At 40.0% G+C, this 21,558-nt stretch overlaps 1 protein-coding gene across 23 annotated transcripts in view; it reads right to left on the reverse strand.

Moving 5' to 3' along the window:
• RERE (arginine-glutamic acid dipeptide repeats) overlaps window positions 1-21,558 on the reverse strand; it is a 473,241-nt gene that overhangs the window by 111,617 nt on the left and 340,066 nt on the right. For 21 of the 23 annotated variants that reach the window (XM_023552093.2, XM_064281194.1, XM_064281210.1 and 18 more), the window contains one exon: window positions 5,829-5,927. The exons of the other annotated variants lie outside the window; for them this stretch is intronic. In XM_023552093.2, the coding sequence (XP_023407861.2) occupies window positions 5,829-5,927 (99 nt within the window). The remainder of the gene's footprint in view (window positions 1-5,828; window positions 5,928-21,558) is intronic. 23 annotated transcript variants of the gene reach the window in all.

Below are 21,558 nucleotides of genomic sequence, written 5' to 3' on the forward strand. Positions count from 1 at the left end.
AGTGCAATAAGCAACAACACAACAGCAGCAAATGCTACCTTCAGCTTGCATGCATAAATGAACAGAATTAATAACTATCCAAGCATGGAAGGGTGACTTAATCTGTTTCGATTAGGTGCAGTTCAGCCTGGGGCCTTTGTGTTATATTTAAATGTGTTCATCATGTTTAATTAAAAACCTAATAATCCACAGTTTTTCTTTTTTTTTAAGTTCTGATTTGTATTTCTTCCTCTTTCTCTTCATAAGTTCTACCGATTTGAATGACTTCCTAAAAACAAACAATACTTTTAGCATAATATAAGTGAAACTGGTTAGCTATCACTATAACTCTCACACACAGCAGCCAGACATTCCCTTTGGTTCCATCCTTACCCACACCATCTTATTTAACAAGCTTCATGAATTTACCTAGTATTTCTTCAGAAATGCTTCTATGAGCTGACCTTGTTTATTTAACCTGAAAGTCTTTTCCAAGGTGTTTCCCACAATCACTCCATTAAAGCAGAGTTCACCTGTCAATTTTCCAGTCTAGAATTTGACAGAAACTGACACATTCTGGCTTCAGTTCAAAATGATTTAAAGTATCTCAGCACCAAGGCAACTTTTAATACCACACCTAAGCTCACACTATCAAAGGTTGGGTGATATTATTACTATTAGCAGCAACAGTAGTAGTAATTTGGGAGGTCAGCTCTGGGTGCATGTAAAAGCTTTTCTCTTTAATGTTGATTCATAATTATTAACTATTAAAAGTTTTTAATATTCAGTTTTTATGCTTATCGAGTAATCTGAGAAGCTGGACTATACAAAGAACGCAGCATCAGGACTGCAGCAAGTCTCATCAACAACTTGTGATATGCAGATGACAAAACCTTGCTTGCTAAAAGTGAAGAGGACTTGAAGCACTTACTGAAGACAGTAGTCTTCAGTATGAGTTACACCTCAACATAAAGAAGACGAAAATCTTCACAACTGGACCAATAAGCAACATCATGATAAACAGAGAAGAGACTGAAGTTGTCAAAGATTTAGTTTTACTTGGATCCACAATCAACACCCATGGAATCAAGAGTCAGGAAATCAAAAGACACATTGCATTGGACAAATCTGCTGCAAAAGACTCTTAAAAGTGTTAAAAAGCAAAGGTGTCACCTTGAAGACTAAGGTGCACCTGACCCAAGCCATGGTATTTTCAATCACCTCATATGCATGCAAAAGCTAGACAATGAATAAGGAAGACTAAAGAACTGATGCAACTGAATTATGGTATTGGTGAAGAATATTGAATATACCATGGACTGCCAGAAGAATGAACAAACCTGTCTTGGAAGAAGCAGTACAGCCAAAATGTTTCTTAAAAGTGAGGATGGTGAGACTTCGTCTCACATACTTTGGGTATATTATTAGGGTGGACTAGTCCCTGGAAACCCTGGTAGCATAGTGGTTAAGAGCTAACCAAAAGGTCAGCAGTTCGAATCCACCAGGCGCTCCTTGGGGCAGTTCTACTCTGTCCTACACGGTTGCTATGAGTCGAAATCAACTAGACAGCTAAGGGTAAGTCCCTGGAAAAGGGCATCATGCTTGGTAACCTAGAGGGTTAGTGAGAAAGAAGAAGACCCTCAAGGAGATGGACTGACACAATGGCTGCAACAATGGGCTCAAACATAGCAACAACTGTGATGATGGCGCAGAATCGGACAGTGTTTCCATTTTGTTGTACATACGGTCATGGTGAGTTGGAACTGACTCAACGGCACCTAACGGTAACAGAAGTTTTTAAATGCTAGATTAATTACCGTAAATGATCTTTTAAAAAGTATAAGTATGAGTAAAGGTCATCAATATTTTACAAGCCTCTAATAAAGAGAAGCACTGTCCTCACTTAGTAAGTTTACGAACTAGAAGGAGGGACAAGACAATCAAGTCAGAAATGGAGATAATGAGAAACAGCTGGTCATCGTGCCACAAAAGCCAGCATAAAAAGGCAAATAAATGATGTAAATAGAGATGAAGATCAGCCTTGAAGGATGGTTAGGGTCTGGACTGGCAGGAGAGAGCGGTGGTCTGTACAAAGGGCAGGGCCCCGAGAGACTCAGGAGGTGCACAGGCATGTCCGTCGGTGGCACAGCTAGAGAGTCACACCATCAAGGGCTTGTTCCGCCAACCCTCTGATAGGGGCAGGTGGCAGCAGCTTCAAAATATTCTTATGAATGCAAACGAAAACAACATCATGGATTTTAGATAGGAGTTGGGTAAAAAAATTAATATACCAGAAGCAACAACGTTTAAAAATAACTAGAACGTTTCAAGTATACAGAAGAGCGGGAGGGCAAAAAAGGGAAGGTAGGCTCATTCATGCACTTACTTTAGCTGGGACACATTTGTTTTCCTTATTCTTATGACTCCTGGGTAAAGCAAATGCGGTAAATTCCACAGAAGGGGGCCACAGGCACACACAGCCAAAGCCTTATTGCGACATAAAACTAGTCAAAGATTTGATTTGGACACATTCATCAGAAACTTCCTTCAGTTTATCAATCAACTATTCACTCACTCTTATTTCTCTTTTGAGGCTTTAGAAAGTGAAACTTAACTTCCTATAAACAAGGGAACAGTTTGGTCCTGAGGCACTTCCAAGGCTGGATGACTGCCAAAACATTTCTCAAAACTTTTTTAAAACAAGAAGCAAACAGTAAAAATGAGCCCAGACGAACAAAGATTTATGCAGTTAAAGATCATTATCATGTGCACGAATGTAGACCACTTTGAAGTCATGTTTCGTTTTTCAAAATAAAGGCAAGCTCTTTCTGATACGTAAGGGTCAGCTGCTAAAAATCCTTGGGCAGCAGCAATTGGATACAGTCAACATCTTACCTGATACGAGCAAGTGCTGCAGGGAAAGGAAGTTTGTTAAATAAGATGGTGTAGACAAGGATGGAACCAAAGGGAATGGCTGGCTGCTGTGTGTGAGAGTTATAGTGATAGCTAACCAAGAGACTACTTGGTGCTGTGGATTTTAGAAATTCCAGAGGAAATGATAACAAGGCAGAAATAAAGGAAGAAGAGAAGAAGGGTCATAACTAACAAGGAGCTGGAAGTCATGACTGAAAACAGCAACAGTCAGAAGGGGCAGGGAGGAAGGAAAAGGAGATAGAGCACTGTGATGGCTAATTTTATGTGTCTGCTTGGCCAGGGAGTGGTGTCCAGTGTTTGGTCAAACAAGAGTCTAGATGTTGCAGGGAAGGTATTCTTACAGATATAATTAACATTTATAATGACCGCAGTTTACATAAAGGAGATGATCCTCCATAACGTGGGTGGGTCTCATCAAATCAGCTGAAGGCCTTAAGAGCAAACACTGAGGTTTCTCAGAGAAGGGAGCCTGTCTCAAGACTGCAACATAGAAATCCTGCAAGAGTTTCCAGCCAGCTGGCCTGCTCTAAGGGTGTCTGACTCAAGAAGGCAACCTAAAAACTCTCCCCTGAGTTTCCAGCTTGCCTGCCTGCCTAACTGCCCTACAGATTTCAGACTTGCCAACACCCACAATAAAAAAAAAAAAAAAATGAGTTTCCAGCTTGCCTGCCTGCCTAACTGCCCTACAGATTTCAGACTTGCCAACACCCACAACAGCATGAGCCAATTCCTTAAAATAACTCTCTCTCTATATATATACATATACATAACCTATTGGTTCTGTTTCTCTGGAGAACCCTGGCACCAAAATGAAATGGAGACAGAAGAGAGAAAAGAATTACACTCAAGACCTAAAGGAGAATAAGGACTAGGAGAAATTGTCATGGTTACACGTATGAGCAAGGACCTAAAGCATATAATGAGTTGGGCCGCAGCAATTGGATACAAGAAGACTGAACAAAATCTTGGAAAGTCTGGATAAACAGTCACATTTTACACATTCATTCTGTCCTTTTTATCTCCTTATTTCCACAAAAGCTTTTTGTAGAATTTTAAAATTATACCTATGCAACCTCATCTCCTCACATAAATAAGTTTACAGTAAGAAATATCACCAATATGACTTTTCAAACAACTAAGTTTAACATTTTTACTTTGGCTATTGTCTGAATAATTAAAAAAAATGTTTAATGCAATTTTCATTTCTTTACTATTCATGTAAGAGTTTTAATTTTTTATTTCAAAACAAGCTACACTAACTTCATCATAAATCTGATAAACTTAGAACCTTCAAGGACTCTTCAACTGGCACGCTATGACCAAACCTTCAAATCCCATTTTAGTCCATCTCTGCTGCCACCTTGCTTTTCCCCCATACCTCCGACCCCACCCTCTCCCATCATCCATAGTCATTCTGTGAGCAAATTCTCTTGGCTCGACCTTCAAAATCTATCCAGGATTTCACCACTTCTCACCACCACCACCACTACTTCCTACTAAATCACTGGTCTCTGGCCTGCACTACCACAACAGCCCCCATATTCTACTCTCAGCTCAGCAGCCAGAATGACAGCCACTGTCCCCTCGAGTGACATCCTCTACTCAGAATCTGCTCACGCCAAGCAAAGGGCATAGCCCTGAAGAGGGCTCTACGGAGCCACACCCAATCCACCCCCTCCTGCCCACCATTCACGTCTCCTACACTCCCCCTCCTCACTGCTCTCCAGACACATTTCTGCCTATTTCTTGAACATGCCAAGCATGCTTTCACGCTAGGACCTAGAATTTCCTTCTCCCTGATATCTAGAAGGCTCATCTCCTCACTTCACTAAGGTCTCTGCTCATATGTTACTTACCAGGCCTTCCCTGACTCCCTTACATAAAATAACGGCCCACCCAGTTTACTCCTCATCCTCATTACCCTACTCTATTTTTCCCCAGCGCATGGACCACCACCACTTGACATATATTGACTTAGGGATGGTCTTCTTAACACATTTAAGACTCATGAGAGGACTTTGTGTTCTTCTCAATATGGTGCCTAGCACAGTACCTGGCACACAGTAGGCACTCAGTAAATACTGCTGAATAGATAAAAGACAGCAGGATCAGAAAACCACATATTTCAAAATGTAGGCAAGGAACCTGCAATCAATATGTGAATCAATGCCAGCCTTCATCTTAATTTCATTCAACCTAAAGGGGAAATGCCAACTGTTAAGACTCCTTTTGAATGCTGTATTTGCGAAAGCACAAGAAATCTGTAAGCCTTTTACAGCAATACCTTTTAAGAGTCACAAGATGGAGATGTAGCTTTCTGAAGGCTGTCTGCTGGTACAGGACTATATGAGTTTGCAAATATGTATCTGTGGGCACATTTCTCTCTCCCTTCCCACCTCCTTTAATGGGCCAGAGCAACAGAATGGATATTTAAAATTCATTGTATTTATTTATTCAATCTCTGCTTCCTGCTTTTGATTAATATCCTTCAGTAGGTTAGGGGTCTTGCCAGCCCTCAAAATAAAAACAAGCTACCAGACCTAGTCTAGGTTACGTATCAACTGGTTTTAACATGTTTGTGTTTCCAAATAGTGAGATATCAAAAGCCAGCTTGCACCAAAAACAGACCAAAATTAACTGGTTTTTAAGAGTAACTATCAATTTCTTCTGCCTTTCCATGAAGCATGGTGGACACTTTCCCATCAGCTATGGAATCTACACTTACTGAAATCAATTCTGTACAATTATAAGGCTGAAAGGCTGTCTACCCCTTGACTGAAGGGCATGGTGGATGATCCACCATACAAATGGCTGACTGTTCTGAATGAACCCTGTTCCCCAAGTAGCACGGAGGTTGCATACCGAGAAGCAAACACCCCAGTGACACAGACAAGGTCAATGCCGTCGGCACTCACCACTTCATCCTCAGTCCAGCACTTTTCAATCAGCTTGGGCACAGGTTTCTTTACCAGGCGCTGCAGGGCTTTGCCAGCATCATAGCCACTTTCATGTAGCTAAAACAAACACAAACTTAGTTAACTGCACCAAAAAAACAAAATTGGAAGCAAGTTAATACAAAGCAAGCCTTGCAGTTATTCTCTTAATAGAAGAATCAAGAAAGGGACAGACTGACCTGCAATCATTTTAGTCAGCATGGTAATGGTTCTCATTCCAACCATCTCCCAGTTCCAGCTGTTCTGGGAGAGGTAAGGAGGAGAACATTTGGGCAAAAATAGGAATAGGATTAAGAAGAACAGTAACAACCAGCTATAGAGCATTTGGTCTGGCACAGTGCTAATCACATTACACACACTCATTATCATACTAATCCTATGAGGAAGGTAGTCTCTCATTTAATCCTACAGGACAGGAACTACAATCACTCCATTTTACAGATGAGGAAACTGAGGCATAAAAAGATCAAGTAAAGGTGCTCATCACATTGTATCAGTAGGTGGTGGAGCCAGGACTCAAACTCAGTCAGGCTGACCCTCACTCTTGTTCTACTCTCCCCAAAGTACCTAAAGACATACTAGATTGTGCCCTTTCCCTTTAGCATTTAAATCTTTCAAAGTGCAGTAATTTCACCGGAAATAATTTACAGTGCCTAAAATGCAACAGCTTCCTAAAGAAAATTCTGCAATAGTATGCTAATTTTTCAGTACATACGAATGAAAATGTTGGTTTATCTACACATTCCCTTTAGGACCAGACTTAAAAAAAACTTACGTCTCCTCAAATCTAATAAACTTTTCTCACTCCACCTGTTCCTGAGTCCCAACGTGCTGATGTAGGAGAGAAGTAGCAGGTAGAAAGATCCTCTGACATAACAGCTGTCTCTGTTTTGGCTAAGCCTAGTATTTCCAGTGCATAACACAGCCCCTAAGGTGATACTCCAGCAACACTTGCTAAATGAACAAATAACAAGTATATGCCTTCAGCTGTTGCCCCATATAGACCCCCTTCCCCCCCAAAAAAAACAACGCATTGCCTTTGAGTTGATTCCAACTCACAACGACCCTATAGGACCCAACCCAAGTCTAAATCTCAGTTCATTTGAATTCATTCCGCCTTCTGTTAACTAAGTGACTATTATGTTCCAAGCAATGAACTAGGCCCTGGGAATGCAACAGTGAACAAAACAGGCAAACAAATCCCTGTCCTCATGGAGGGGCATTCTGATCTTTTCACCTGTGCATCAGTCCCTTATTTGAACCATTCACAAGCATTCACTAAATACCCAGCACAAGAAAGGCACTGTGCTGGGAGGATACAAACCTTAGTAAGTCCCAGTTCCTATTCCCAGGAAACTCACAAACTAGCGGGGATGTGTTATACGGATCCTGTCACACAAAATGACAGGATCAAGGAGATTATAATAACTACTATCATCTAGATGAGGGCAAAGAACTATGAAACTACAAGTAGAGAGAGTCCTGTGTTTATTCTTCAACTGCCTTCTCAGCAACTGCAGTAGGCCCGGGGCTGGGCACACAGTACGCCTACCTCCAGTAATTGCTGAATGAAATGAATAAATGAATGCTTGACACATCCCCGGCAGGTCCCTCATTTTTCTAACTATTCAGCTGCTATCGGAAGGGATATCACAAATACCTTCTTTCAGTGTTCACTTAGTGAAACAGAAAGTATTGAAAATTAAAATTTCCAGGGCATTCTTGCAGTTGGAGGGCAACAATTTATTTTAAATCAAGACTGTCCAAAAAAGTCCAGGATATGTTAGCTGTAACAGAAAATCAACTATTCGTAAAAACCTACAGCAATGATCCATATTGGCTCCTGCTTAGGAGTGGTGGTACAGTGTGGGGGGCTGTATGTAATATGAATTTATTTTTATGACATTCCACCATTAGACTATTTTAAAAATACCACTATAATTTACAAATGTTTGAGAACTGTCCAATATAGCCTCCTTTCAGAGGTATAAAAATATTAAAATAAAAATAGATTTTCTTATTTTGCCTTATACACAGAACAAGTAGATTATTTGCCAAGTTCTATTATATAGTGAGGGTTCATAATGAGAGAGCTTAAAAACATGGATTAGAATTGAATTTTTTTTTTAAAGCAAGCCTACTTAAGTAAAAAACACACACATCTTAGTGATAAATTTGAAATCAACTTAAATTAATCAAATCATAAATTCTTAAAATTATAGTAAATGTGTAATCATAAGGAGAATGATTAAAAACTACAGACTTTGGAACCAGACTGCCTGGGTTTAAATTCTAGCTGTACTACTGACTAGGTGTGTCACCTTGGGCAAGTTACTTTTCCTCTTGATGCCTCAATTTAGTCAACTTTAAAAATGGGTACAACATCTACCTCTTAGGGTTACTGTGAGCATAACATTAGAAAATACATGGAAATTGCTTAGAACTGTACCTAGCACATAAAAAACCAAACCCGTTGCCGTCGAGTCAATTCCAACTCATGGTGACCCTACAGGACAGAGCAGAACTGCCTCACAGGGTTTCTAAGGCTGCAATCTTGACAGAAGCAGATTGCCACATCCTTCTCCCGCAGAGCCACTGGGTGGATTTAAACTGCCAGCCTTTCACAGTTAGCAGCCAGGTCCTTAACCACTGTACCACCAGGGCTCCAACCAGGCACATAAAAAAAAAATAGTATGTGCTAAATGAGTAATAGCTATTTATTAAAAAAAAGCAAAAGGAAAGGAAAAAAATGAAGCAGTCTCTCAATTTTCAGCAATTTTAGAGACAGAAATGAAGCAATCTCTTTCTCAATTTTCATCAATTTTAGAGACAGAGAGTAACTTCAGAGATACAAAAAACATTTATCAAACAATAAAAACCATTGGTTTCACGTAATTATCCACGTTAGTACTTCATAAAATTTGATTCAAACTCTGGTACAGTGCACAGAAAAAAATTTTAAATCTTAAGTGGCTGGTAACAGGAGATTACTCATGAGACCATAAGGCCCACTCTAAAGGTGAACCGCTGGGTAGATGAAGTTAAATCAAAATATCACGATGATCCTGAACCAAGAAAAGCCTTCAACTACGGCTGGAAGAGATCTTTCAAATAACTGGGTGAACTTGTTGTTAGCTGGTTGGTTTTTTAGAGAGGCACAATGCCCCTCAGCTAACGTTTGACTAACGTGCTTATTAGAGGGAGAAGCATTTTTCCCTAAACATACCCTAGCATTCACACTTCCTTTACAGATATTTCAGATCACACTTTTCCCTAAGGGAGCTGCTGCAATTTATGTGGTAAACTGAGCTTTCTTCCACTGCTCTGTTTTTTAAGTAACAAGTATTTTTTTCTCTTTCAATGATTCCCTGGTCTGCCTGTCCCCTTAAAATATTCCAACTCCTGACCTTTCCATGACATAAACCCAAAAAATATTTACCCAGTTTATAGCGCCTAAAATCCCTCCCACCGCTACACAAACACATATTTTAAGACTATTTATCAACAGTGATAAAACAATTACTGAATAAAGTTACGCCATTACTGTGCTGTCATCAATAATTCATACCGCCTACCACAAAAAGCTGGGACAAGTGCTATTCTGGCATACCCTCATCTTACAAACCAAGAAAAAATCTTTCCAAAGGGGCACTCTCAATGTTACAAACATTTATTTCCACCTTTTAGCAATCTTGCCTGAGAAAATGAGAAGAGAGAGCTTTACATATTTGAAGTACTTTAATTATACTTTTAACATATTAAACGTTGTTATGGCCTACACAGCTTCACAACAGTGAAGGCTATCTTTAGAGCACTTCGGGAAAATTAATGGCATTCAGGACATTATTCTTCAACAAATATTGAGCACTAAACTGTGCCAGCCACTATTCTAGGTGCTGAGGACAGAGCTGTGAGTGACACAGATAGATAACAGATATCAGGAATGTATGATTATGAATGGTATAAAAAACTGTGAAAGTAGATAAAACTACTGTCTTAGTGTGACCAAAACCAAACCAAACCTGTTGCTATCAAGTCAATTTCAACTCACAGCAATCCTAGTATGACCAAAAAAACTCAAACCTGTTGCCGTCAAGCACTTAATCACTATACCACCAGGGTTTCCAAAGACTCCTCCCTGACCAGGAATCAAATGCCAGCTGTGCCAGTGAAAGTACCGAATCCTACCTAGCCACTAGATCACCAGGGAACTGGCGGGCCTAGTATGAAACAGCTATCTAAATGTTCCATCCAATCTCTAGGGTCCTAAGAGCCTGGGTTTTATCTGCTTTCTTCATCATGAGAAAGTTCACTCCTGAGGATTTTCTTTCTTCAGATGGGGGAAAGAATAATGTTCGAGGAAGAGCTAAACTGGATATTTTAACTGTATTCCTCATGTAAATTAGATGTGTTAAATTTACCAAAATACTGGCTATCTTATGTCTCTAAAAACCGTCATTTAAAATTATTCCCTTCACAGGGAAGGTCAGCTCAACTGGACTGGACCAAAAGCAAAGAAGTTTCCGGGATAAACTCAATGCTTCAAAGGTCAGCAGAGCAACGGCGGGGGTTTAGAGACTATGGCTTAAGGGGACTTCTAAGTCAATTGGCAAAATAAATTCTATTATGAAAACATTCCGCATCCCACTTTGAAGTCTGGGGTCTTAAATGTTATCAAGCGGCCATCTAAGATGCATCAATTGGTCTCGACCCACCTGGATCAAAGGAGAATGAAGAACACCAAGGTCACAAGATAATTATGAGCCCAAGAGACAGAAAAGGTCACATGAACCAGAGACTTACATCATCCCGAGACCAGAAGAACTAGATGGTGCCCGGTTACAACCGATGACTGCCCTGACAGGGAGCACAACAGAATCCCTGAGGGAACAGGAGGACAGTGGGATGCAGACCCCAAATTCTCATAAAAAGACCAGACTTAATGGTCTGACTGAGACTAAAAGAATCCTGGCAGTCATGGTCCCCCAAACCTTCTGTTGGCCCAGGACAGGAGCCATTCCAGAAGACAACTCAGCAGACATGGAAGGGACTGGACAATGGGTTGGAGGGAGATGCTGATGAAGAGTGAGCTACTTGTATCAGGTGGACACTTGAGACTGTGTTGGCATCTCCTGTCTGGAAGGGAGATGGGAGGGTAGAGACGGTTAGAAACTGGCAAAACGGTCACGAAAGGAGAGACTGGAAGGAGGGAGCAGGCTGACTCATTAGGGGGAGAGTAAATGGGAGTATGTAGTAAGGCGTATATAAGCTTGTATGTGACAGACTGACTTGATTTGTAAACTTTCACTTAAAGCACAATAAAAATTATTAAAAAAAAAATTATTCCCTTCTAATTCAGCATGGAGAAACCCTGGTGGCATAGTGGTTAAGAGCTATGGCTGTTAACCAAAAGGTCTGCAGTTCGATTCTACCAGGTGCTCCTTAGAAACTCTATGGGGCAGTTCTACTCTGTCCTATAGGGTCACTACGAGTCGGAATCGACTCGATGGCAACAGGTTTAGCATTGAGCTCTGAAGGACTGAAATTATTTCATTTTGTGAAAAACGTTATGTGAGTTTCAAATTTTGAATGCTTATCACAACCACACAGGTACATCTACATAGTCATCGCATTCAGTGCAGACTTCCCAATAGTGCTAAGGTAAAAGGTTCTTTAAAGTGAATAAGATTTTCTACCATTTCCTTAGATAAAGTTGTTCGAAGAAACTGCAGTAAAGACAGGAGTGGGGGAGGCCTCAAATGTCTTAGAGCTTCACTTTGTAGCCACGGAAAAGCAATTAAAGCAATATAATTATATCTTTCTGTCCATTCTGCAGCCAAGTCAGGCTGGTAAAATCTGGGATTACATGCAATTTTAATGTAGAGTGTAGAGAATTGTACATTTTGGAACTACTGGGAAAAGCTACCATTGCAAAACACAGGGACCAAGATAGAGCATTCCGACTCAAGCAGCTTTCAGTCTTTCAGAGCTGCTGGGCTTAGATCTTACACCATCGCTATCACCCCACCGGCCACTACAGCACAACGTCGTTTAGCAGGAGCCACTGTTACCAAATTCACCAATAATTTTTTTTAATCCAATATTCAAGGGAACATTTACTTATAAATCTGCCTCTTGTCCATATCACTATCAACCACACAATTGCAGTTCCACACAAGAAAAGCCTGTTTCCCCACAAACCAAAGGTCAAGCTCTTTTAGCTGGGGAATTTGATAAGGAAATGTTACTTTATCATTTAACCACACCTTTTGCTGTTTTCCATCAATTTGCCCTTTGGGCCCCCTGGGCTTGCCTCACAAGTTCCTCAACTAAGTGTTCTTTCCTTCTTATTGGTTCGATCCTCCTGGAGGCGCAAACAGGAACTCTCGCCTAGCAGATGCCCAGCCCTCTTGCATCACGCCTTCTGCCTTGACATCTGGGGAGCGCTGGCATAGTCCAGTGGAATGCCCCAGCCTCAGACTAAGGTGCTCATACTATATTCTGTCTTCCATTCGTTCAACAGAGAGTTACGGGGCGGCTCCTCATGCCAGTGGCTGCCCTCGCAGTGGAGATGCAGTGATGTGCAAAGACAGGCATGAGAAAACAATGGAAGAACAATATTTCGATGTGAGACCAGAGATATCAGAGCAGGGAGATGTAATCCAGGGGTGCATTACAGAACAGAGATGCCTGACAGCTGATGATGGACACTGAAGGGGACTCTGGTGCTAAAACAAGAGCAGCTTCTGAGTAACGAACTTCTGGTTTGGCTCCACTGTAATGAACGGAACCACTACAGTGACTCATTTAGAGCCAAAGATAGTGTGCCATATGTAACGGGGCACACCTAGCCAGGTGCATAGGCCTCCAGGTGCTCAGCAGGCTCTTGTATATAAACCTTCAAATGCCTCTGCAGAGTAGGGAGAAAAGCACAGGACTTGAGGCAGGAGAAAGATTCTTGTTTCCAGCTTGGTCACAAATCAGCTGAGCTGCAGTTTCATCTGTTAAATGGGCCTAATAATACTAGCCCTCACCAGTGTCAGAGAACTATGGAAAGCATTAAATGAGAGACGAGGTGTCAAGATACTCCGAAAAGTAAAATAAATATTTACTGGCAGGCTTCTGGAAAGAATAAATAATACTTAATGACACTGGATCCTAGTATCATCACGGGGAGTAATACTTTACTTTCATGGCTCTTACCTAAGACTACTCAAACAACCACAGGGTCAGGAGAGCCAACTATGCCAGAGACTGCAGACACAGTTGTCTCACTGCAGCCTCTGACCTCCCCGTGATTAGCAGGATCACGCCACAAAAAGAAAACACATTTCTGCATAATTGCCCAAGTTGAATCTGCTACTCTCACTCTGCCTGACAAATCATTTCCTGCTTATTACTTTCTGTAATTTAATATATATAAGTGCTTTACTGGCAGGCTTCTCGAAAGAATAAATAACACTTAATGACTGCCTACAGTTTAATTAACTCATGATTGAACTTCTCATGGATTGCTATAAACATTAAATTATATCCTTCCTCAAGGCTGCCATGTATGGAAATCTTGTTTTAAGCTTTAACTCTCCTGCCTAAACACAATTCTGAAATTTCAGCAAATCTGTACATTAAACAGAGAGGCATCTGATTTTTATAAAGCAAGGACGAGGTTTTAATTCAAATAAGATTGAAAATGTGCACAAGTCCAAAGAGCTCAAATATATTACAGCAGTCATTAAACATCTCTGGATCTCAATCAGTCTGATTAGCATACACTCCGTGTACTGTATTACCACAAGGTTTCAAGTTTCTACTCTGGCTTCTCATCTTAGCTGCCATTTTCTGTCTGCGTGATGTTGCAAATAAATTTTCCTTTTGGCATGGCTCAGCTGTCAGGCACCTCTGTTCTATAATGAGTCCATGAATTACATCTCCCTGCTCTGACATCTCTGGTCTCACACATCAAAATATTGTTCTTCAATTGTAATTTATAACTTAATTTAAATGTCCCTTTTACTGTGACCTTTTCAGATCAAATGGTATTGCATCTGGCAATTTCTGCTACTCCAAAGCACCCTTTTGGAATTATAGCCATTAAAATAACTGCAGAGAAAAAAAAAAAAAAACAGAGAAAGCCTATCAGACTTAGACTGTATTCAGGCTAAATACTAAATAATTGCAGTCCATTGAGAATGTTACTACATTTCCAAAATCTTTTGCTCTATGCAAAATATACTGTTTACTCATGGCAAGAAAATGCCAAGATAACTTAGAAAAAGAAGTGGGATGCGGAATAGGTCTGAAAACTACTCATGCAGTTTTAATTATTTCAATTATTAGCATAATGACAAAGATCTTTTGAAATCTGTTCAAGACAAAACATAAAAGGAAAGTTCCTCACAAATGATAGTTCACAGATATTAGTATATTTTCGTTCATACCTATATCACCAATGACTTGATTCTAATTAAAAAAATATATATATGACAGACATTAAAAAACTAGAATTAAAACTAAAGGCACAATGTTTATTTCTGCTCAACCATCGTCACTGAAATAATACTATTTAAGCACTAACAAAACCTGTTGCTGTCGAGTCGATTTAGACTCATAGGACCCTATAGGACAGAGTAGGACTGCCCCATAAGGTTTCCAAGGAGCAGCTGGTGGATTAGGCCTGCCTACCTATTGGTTAGCAGCCTGAGCTCTTAACCACTGCGCCACCAGGGCTCCATTTAAGCACAGGGATATTTCCCTAAATATTCTCACGGGAGGATGTTTTAGAGATAATGGCAAAGACACAAAATTTAACTGCAGAGACTAGGGGTTGAGGAAAAGGTCCAGCTAATTTTCAGAAGGAAACACACAGTAACTGAAGCAGCTGTCCCTCCCTTCCTCCAACACTTTCTCAATAACTAAGCTATTGTAAGAATTCCGCCAGCTCCTGGAATCACGGAAGAGATAGGAGGGGGACCAACACTTGCAGACATTGCACAGTGTACTGAGAACTGTGTTAGGCTAGGCCTTTATGACTAGGATTTCTTCATTTCTCATACCACTCTTTTGTGGCAAGAGCACTGGAGGTGAGGAATTGAAACCGAGAGGTTCAGTATCTTGCTCAAGGCCACTTCCCTAGTAAGTAGCAGAGCCAGGATTCTAAGATAAACCCAGGTTCTAGGAGGAAGACTGAGACTCAGCCCCTGGCCTGAAATGTCTACACTGGAGAGTTTAGAACTGGCAATCTGGAGGGAATGATGGGCACAAGGACTTGTCTTTCAGCTGCAATGGCACAGCAAGGACACTGTCTTCTCTTAACCTGGGATGAGGATTAAGGTGAGTAGAGGGAAGGAGGGAACCAGCAGCCCAAAGACGAGAAAAGACATGCACACTAACAAAACATAATTAAGGGTATCACAAAAACAGACAAAGTGTCAAGGAATACTTATAGCGGTAACATTTACTTTGCCTGGAAAATCCAGGATGACTTCAGAGTAGGATCTAAAGATTAACGATTAGTGAAATATGATTAACCTCGTCTATAATTAATGAATAGCAACAACCAAAATCAAACAAATCAGAAACCCTATTCTAGGAGCAGTCACATGCCTAGGCAGCATGTCACTGAGAAACACAGGTCATCACTGAGCTTATTCCTGGAGCAGAGCAAATGTTCACTTAGGAAGGCCAACTAAAAAGGCACAGGACTGGCTGACTGTCAGGGGAAGCAGCACAGAGAGAAGTGTGAAGACCCAAAAATGAGGAAAGAAACTTTTACTGCAGAGGTAGACGAAAGCCTCTAGTAACCACGTGATGACACTAGGAAGTGCATCTGTTTTTTAAATTAACAGCAGGCTTTGACTTCCATGTGATGTCTACAGAAAGTGAACAAGCCTTAGAGCCCCACAGAAATGAATGTCAACAGTGCGTTTTACTGTACATTATTTACAAGAGAGGAGGAAAGACGGGATTGAGAAGGGAAACAACAGAGAAGCTAGTGATTTGTTGGAAACCCAGAGAAGCGCTGAGTCTGGAGAAACCAAGAAACTCAGATGAGAGAGTTAATAAGCAGTACTGGGAAGGGCAGCGGCCTGGAGAGAGGAGACCGGGATTTCCTCCTCAGCATCAGCAATGGGACTCTTCCTTTCTTTATTTGTAGGCAATTTTTGGAACTTCCCAGCGTTTAACATTCCTTTACTTTAGAAGGACTTGTTTAAAAAGGCAAAATATTAAAAATATTCTAAGCAAAATTTTAAAAGTAATAATATTAACATAATTTTTCAAAATAAAAAAACGAACAATATAGCCATTTGAATTGGGCCAAATTCGCCAGGTCAAGCACTTAACAGTGACCCATAGGTTTCACTTACACCTCCGGGGTTAAGGTTGTTGCTGTGGTGAGTTGCCACTGAGTCAATTCCAACTCATGGCAACCACACATATGCAGAGTAAAATTGCTCCATAGGGTTTTCAAGGCTATGACCTTTCAGAAGCAGATCTCCAGGCCTGTCTTCTCAGGTGCCACCAAGTAGATTCAAATCGTCAACCTACTGGCTAGAAATCAAGCGTTTAACCATTTGCACCATCCAGGGAGCAGGGTTAATTTTCAGGTCCCTATATATTTGCTGGAAAAATTTATGCCACAGTCTTTACATAAAGTTATGGATAATTAATCATTTACACTGTTAACATGTAAATAACCTTACTTCTTAAAAACAGAATCTTTCCTCCTGCTTTCTGTATTTGAGTTTAGCCACAGGACATAAAGAAGACAAGGATGCTGAGGATCTAGGCTGCTAGCCAACTGTTCCTACTAGGATGACTCCTTAAAACAGCAAATAAATCTACTAATGATAAGACTCAGCTTAATGATTTAGAATGATTGTAACTCTGGCCACTGAGAGAAAAATTACTTGCAGATTCATTAATCTAGACTGTTTATGTTGTTTTTCTAAAGGATAATTATTTATCAGTTTAGAAAGACCTATGTCTGACCACAGTGGAAATGGTTCAGAGCCACAAGTGAAAATTAAAACACGTTTGCACTTAGTCCTAGCATCCTCATAGCTTTGAAAACAGAAAAAAAATATGTAAGGCTCTAAACAGGAAATTGGGCAGAAGACTACACGGTGACAGAAAACACACAATTAGATCCATCTCATGTTGGCACTAGTGAACTTATTCTTGAAAATATATGAGAAAGGTCGGCTATGTGTCAAATTTAACCAGATTTCTTTTAGACAGTTAATAAAAAATAAAAATAAATTCAAGGCTAGTTTCATCAGTATTAAGAGAACATTTAAAGGAAGCTACTTAACTCCGGGGAGCCTTGGTGGCACAATGATTAAAGTGATCAACTGCTAACAGAAATGTCAGAGGTTCGAACCCACCAGCGGCTCTGTGGGTTCTTCTCTGACATACAGGGTTGATATGAGTCCGAATTGACTTGATGGCACACAACAACAACCACTTTAACTCCAACCCAGGAGGATTTAGGTACAGAAACCACCGCTCCCAACTAGTGAGGCTTAACAACCTTAATGTTGCTAGTTTTTGACAAGTAGTTTTATGGCTGTGTAAACAAGTCCACACTTTCTACAATTCTTTGGAGGCAAACACTGAAAGCATGTGAGGCTCCAGAGCTGAGAAAATTTCTGCTCTTTATCTGAAAATCTTAGCAAGAACAGAGCTTATAAGTAAGAAATAAGCAAAAAGCCTTTGGGCAACCAACGTCGTGCCTTCCAACAATGGAAGCCCCTCATCAGAGCCTCAGAAACTTGGTGCCTCACAATTCTGGTTTCCCATTCCAAAAACAGGTTTCAAGAGAATAAATCAGACTCTACAATTTCAAGCCTGAGTAGTGACAGAAGATAGCCTGACTATGGAAGACACACACAAAAAAACCTGACAAACAAGTATACAGAGCAAAGATCTTAAGCTCTAATAGTCTCATATGATTGCTATAATGGCCACCAGTGATGGTCACTCAGAAGCATCAAGTAAAGGTACTTGATTTGAGAACATATGAAAATGTAGACTTCATTTCTTGGAGCGGGGGAGCTAACCTTCCTAAAAAATGCTTGGATAACAAGTGGTCCAAAGTATTGTGGTGAGGGGAGGGGAAGAGAGTGGAGGGGTAGTCCAGAGTAGTTATCTAAGGACCCTGTGAGTGACCAATTGTAGGGAAACATTCAGTATCCTAGAGAAAAAGCTGACAAGGGCGACACGTTGTCAGAGTTCAGCAGGGCTGGGCACAGGGCAGGGTTGTGGGACTGGAAATTGGAGCAGATGGCAGAGGCTTCTGAAAGTTATATTCAAGGGCAGCCTGAGCTTACCCAAGCCCATCTCAAAGATGAAACCAACACAAGACCAACTGGATCTTGCCCACGAGTGTTGCGGAAGGGCAAATGCCCTCCCTACTCTGGTGAGGCCAGGTTAGGACTAGGAAAGGCTGCACCCAGAGCTGCAGGGGTCCGGGTAGAGGCTGAGGAAGGAAAACATGGCAACGTGGTAGGTCAGGATATAATCTATTAAAATGGCTGTTATAAATGACAATTTTGTTATCCAAATAAATCTGTTCTGAGAAGACAAATAACACTCTTTATAGTATTTTATAAATAGAATGTCCTCAGATATTACAGAAATATCATATCACCACTAAAGATATTTTTATACTCTCAATATCAGAAAGTCTGATTATAACTGATGGAAAGAGACACGGAATAAAAATAAATTATCACAAAAAATTTAAATAAGTATTCTAATTTATTTTGTTTAATATTTTATATAATAGTCAAATACAACTGTAGTAGGCTAAAAAATGACCCTCCAAAAAATACCCATGTCAAATTCCTAGAACCTATGAACGTAACCTTACTAGAAAAAGGGATCTTTGCAAACATGATTAAGGATCTTGAGATGAGAAGATCGTGCTAGATTATCTGGGTAGCCCCTAGGTCCAATGACAAGGTTCTTATAAGAGACAGGCAGAGGAAAGAGACAGACAAAGAGAAGACAGACACAGAGAGGAGAAGGCAATGTGAAGACAGAGATGCAGCCATAAGCCCAGGACTGTCGACAGCCACCAGAAGCTGGAGGAGGCAAGAAGAGATTCTCCTCTACAGAGCCAGAAGGAGCGTGGCCCTGCAGACACCTTGATTTCAAATTTCCAGCCCTCAGGACTCTGAGAAAATAAATTTCTGTTGTTTTAACCATCCAGTTTTACAGTAAATTGTTACAGCAACCCCAGGTAACTAATACAACCAACCTTCAAATTGTGAGAACAAAAATTATTCAGGAGAGCTATGAAAAAGTATGTGCGAGATAAAATCTAAGGCTTCAAGTTAGTATAAGAAATATGTATGCTAGCACAAATACTATATATTTTAATATAGTACATTTTAGAACTTACCTTTTATTCAATCTACTGATGCTTAAAAGTTATTTTAAAAAACAAACTGTTAACAAACGTTAACATACAAGCCCTTTTAAAAATCACGTCCCTAATTTGCTCAAATAATTAGCTTGACCAGGAATTTAATCTTGTTTATTGCTGAAAAACTGAATGATGAATGGATGATTTTATCAAAGTCTCTTCTTAAATGTAAAAAGGCTAAAGGCTTTAATTCTGATTTGCTGAAATACTTATTGTGCTATTAATGCTTAATATAGACTCAAAGATGTTAGAAGTCTCATCAACACTAAGTGGCCGTTTTTTACACCACCACTGGTACATCTCAGAACATTCTACCACTCTTAAGAGCATGGAAAAAAAAATCACCCGAGAAGGATGTTATCTTAAATTAGTAAATGAACTTTCTATCTTGTAGCAAACAAAAGTCAAAGTTGAATGACATTTACTAAAGTCCCTGCTGAGAGCCTGGGAGAAAAGATGGAGATGCAGGGACAGGCTGCGGCACGAAAGGTTTCTAACTGGCTGAGCAGCAAATCCCCCAAACTGCTGATTCCCAGACCTTTCAAGAGGACTGCTGTAAGGCACTGGCCTCAACTCAAATCTTTCTCCTGATTTAAAATTAGTTTATAAATACAGAAGAGGGCGTGCTTATTAATTTGCAGGCCATAACCATACTTTATCTCATAGAATTATTGTGAGGAGTAAATTCATTCATTCATAAAAAGCACTAAAACTTCTGTCTAGCATGCAATAAGCACTCAGTCAACATACAAATTTTTAATTTTATTGTCCTTGTTATTATTAATAACACTAAGCAGTTGACCAACAATTTATACCTAATAAAATGAAAATGACAGTGATAAACATAAGGTCCTGTAGTTGGCTCAAAATTCAGCTGCAAAAATTCAGGGTGAGAGAGATGTGGCTTAGTAAAGGCCAATATAAAAGGGAAATGAAATAGAGCAGGACAAAAACACAAGACCAAAAAAAAAAAAAAAACAAAGAAATGTGATGAGCACACATTCATATAAACGGAGACTGCATTTAGAAGATCGCCTTTTAAGATACTTGACTTGGTATTTCCTTGACATCTTTTCCTGATCAACCTGGGGAATGGTTGCTTTAGTTAAGGTGTTACCTTGGTAAGAGACATATACACAAAGCTGGTCAGACAGAAATAAAATGCTTAAATAAAAAAATGGTTAATACTGCAACATGGATGAACCTTGAAAACATCATGCCAAGTGAAAGATGCCGGACACAAAAGACGAAACATTTTATGACTCTATTTACATGAAATGCCCAGAACAGGAAAGCTCATAGAGACAGAAAATAAATCCGTGGTTGCCTACAGCTGGGGCTTGAGGGAAAGTATTTGGGAAAAATACTGACGGGCACAGTGCTTCTTTTGGGGGTGATGTAAATGTTCTAAAATTTACAGTGATGATGTGTGTACAACTCTATGATTATACTGAAAAACTTGAATCGTATATTTAAATGGGTGAATTCCATGGTATGTAAATTATATCTCAGTAAAGCTGCTATATAAAAGAAAGAAAAAATGGCTAAAGAAACTTGAGAGTGTTCCATATGGAAAGAGAAGCAGGAGGCTACAATTATGAAGGAGTGCATTCAAAACAAGACAAATGCAAAGAACCTACAGCAAGACTTTTCCCGTAAAATTATCAAAATCAAAATAGTTACTGTAATAAATAATAAAGGTGCCATTACCAGAGGTTGTTATATATAAGTGGCCTTTTATCTCCCCATCCAACCCTGAGAAATTTTGATTTCTATCATATTTAGAGAAAAGAACAGAGCAGGGTGTGAAGTTCAACTTTATATACCAACTACCATTTTACTTGGATCCAAAATCAACAGCCATGGAAGCTGCAGTCAAGAAATCAAAAGACTCATTGCACTGGGTAAATCTGCTGCAAAGGATCTCTTTAAAGTGTTGAAGAGCAAAGATGTCACCTTGAAGACTAAGGTGTGCCTGACCCAAGCCATGGTATTTTCAATCACATCAAATGCATGTGAAAGCTGGACAATGAATAAGGAAGATGGATGAAGAACTGACGTCTTTGAACTGTGGTGTTGGCAAAGAATACTGAATATACCATGGACTGCCAAAAGCAGGAACAAATCCTTCTTAGAAGAAATACAACTAGAATGCTCCTTAGAAGCAAGGATGGCGAGACTGCATCTTACATACTTAGGACATGTTGTCAGGAGGGATCAGTCCCTGGAGAAGGACATCGTGCTTGCCAAAGTACAGGGTCA

This window comes from Loxodonta africana, chromosome 3 (assembly GCF_030014295.1).
Source record: "Loxodonta africana isolate mLoxAfr1 chromosome 3, mLoxAfr1.hap2, whole genome shotgun sequence".
Classification (NCBI taxonomy): Eukaryota; Metazoa; Chordata; class Mammalia; order Proboscidea; family Elephantidae; genus Loxodonta; species Loxodonta africana.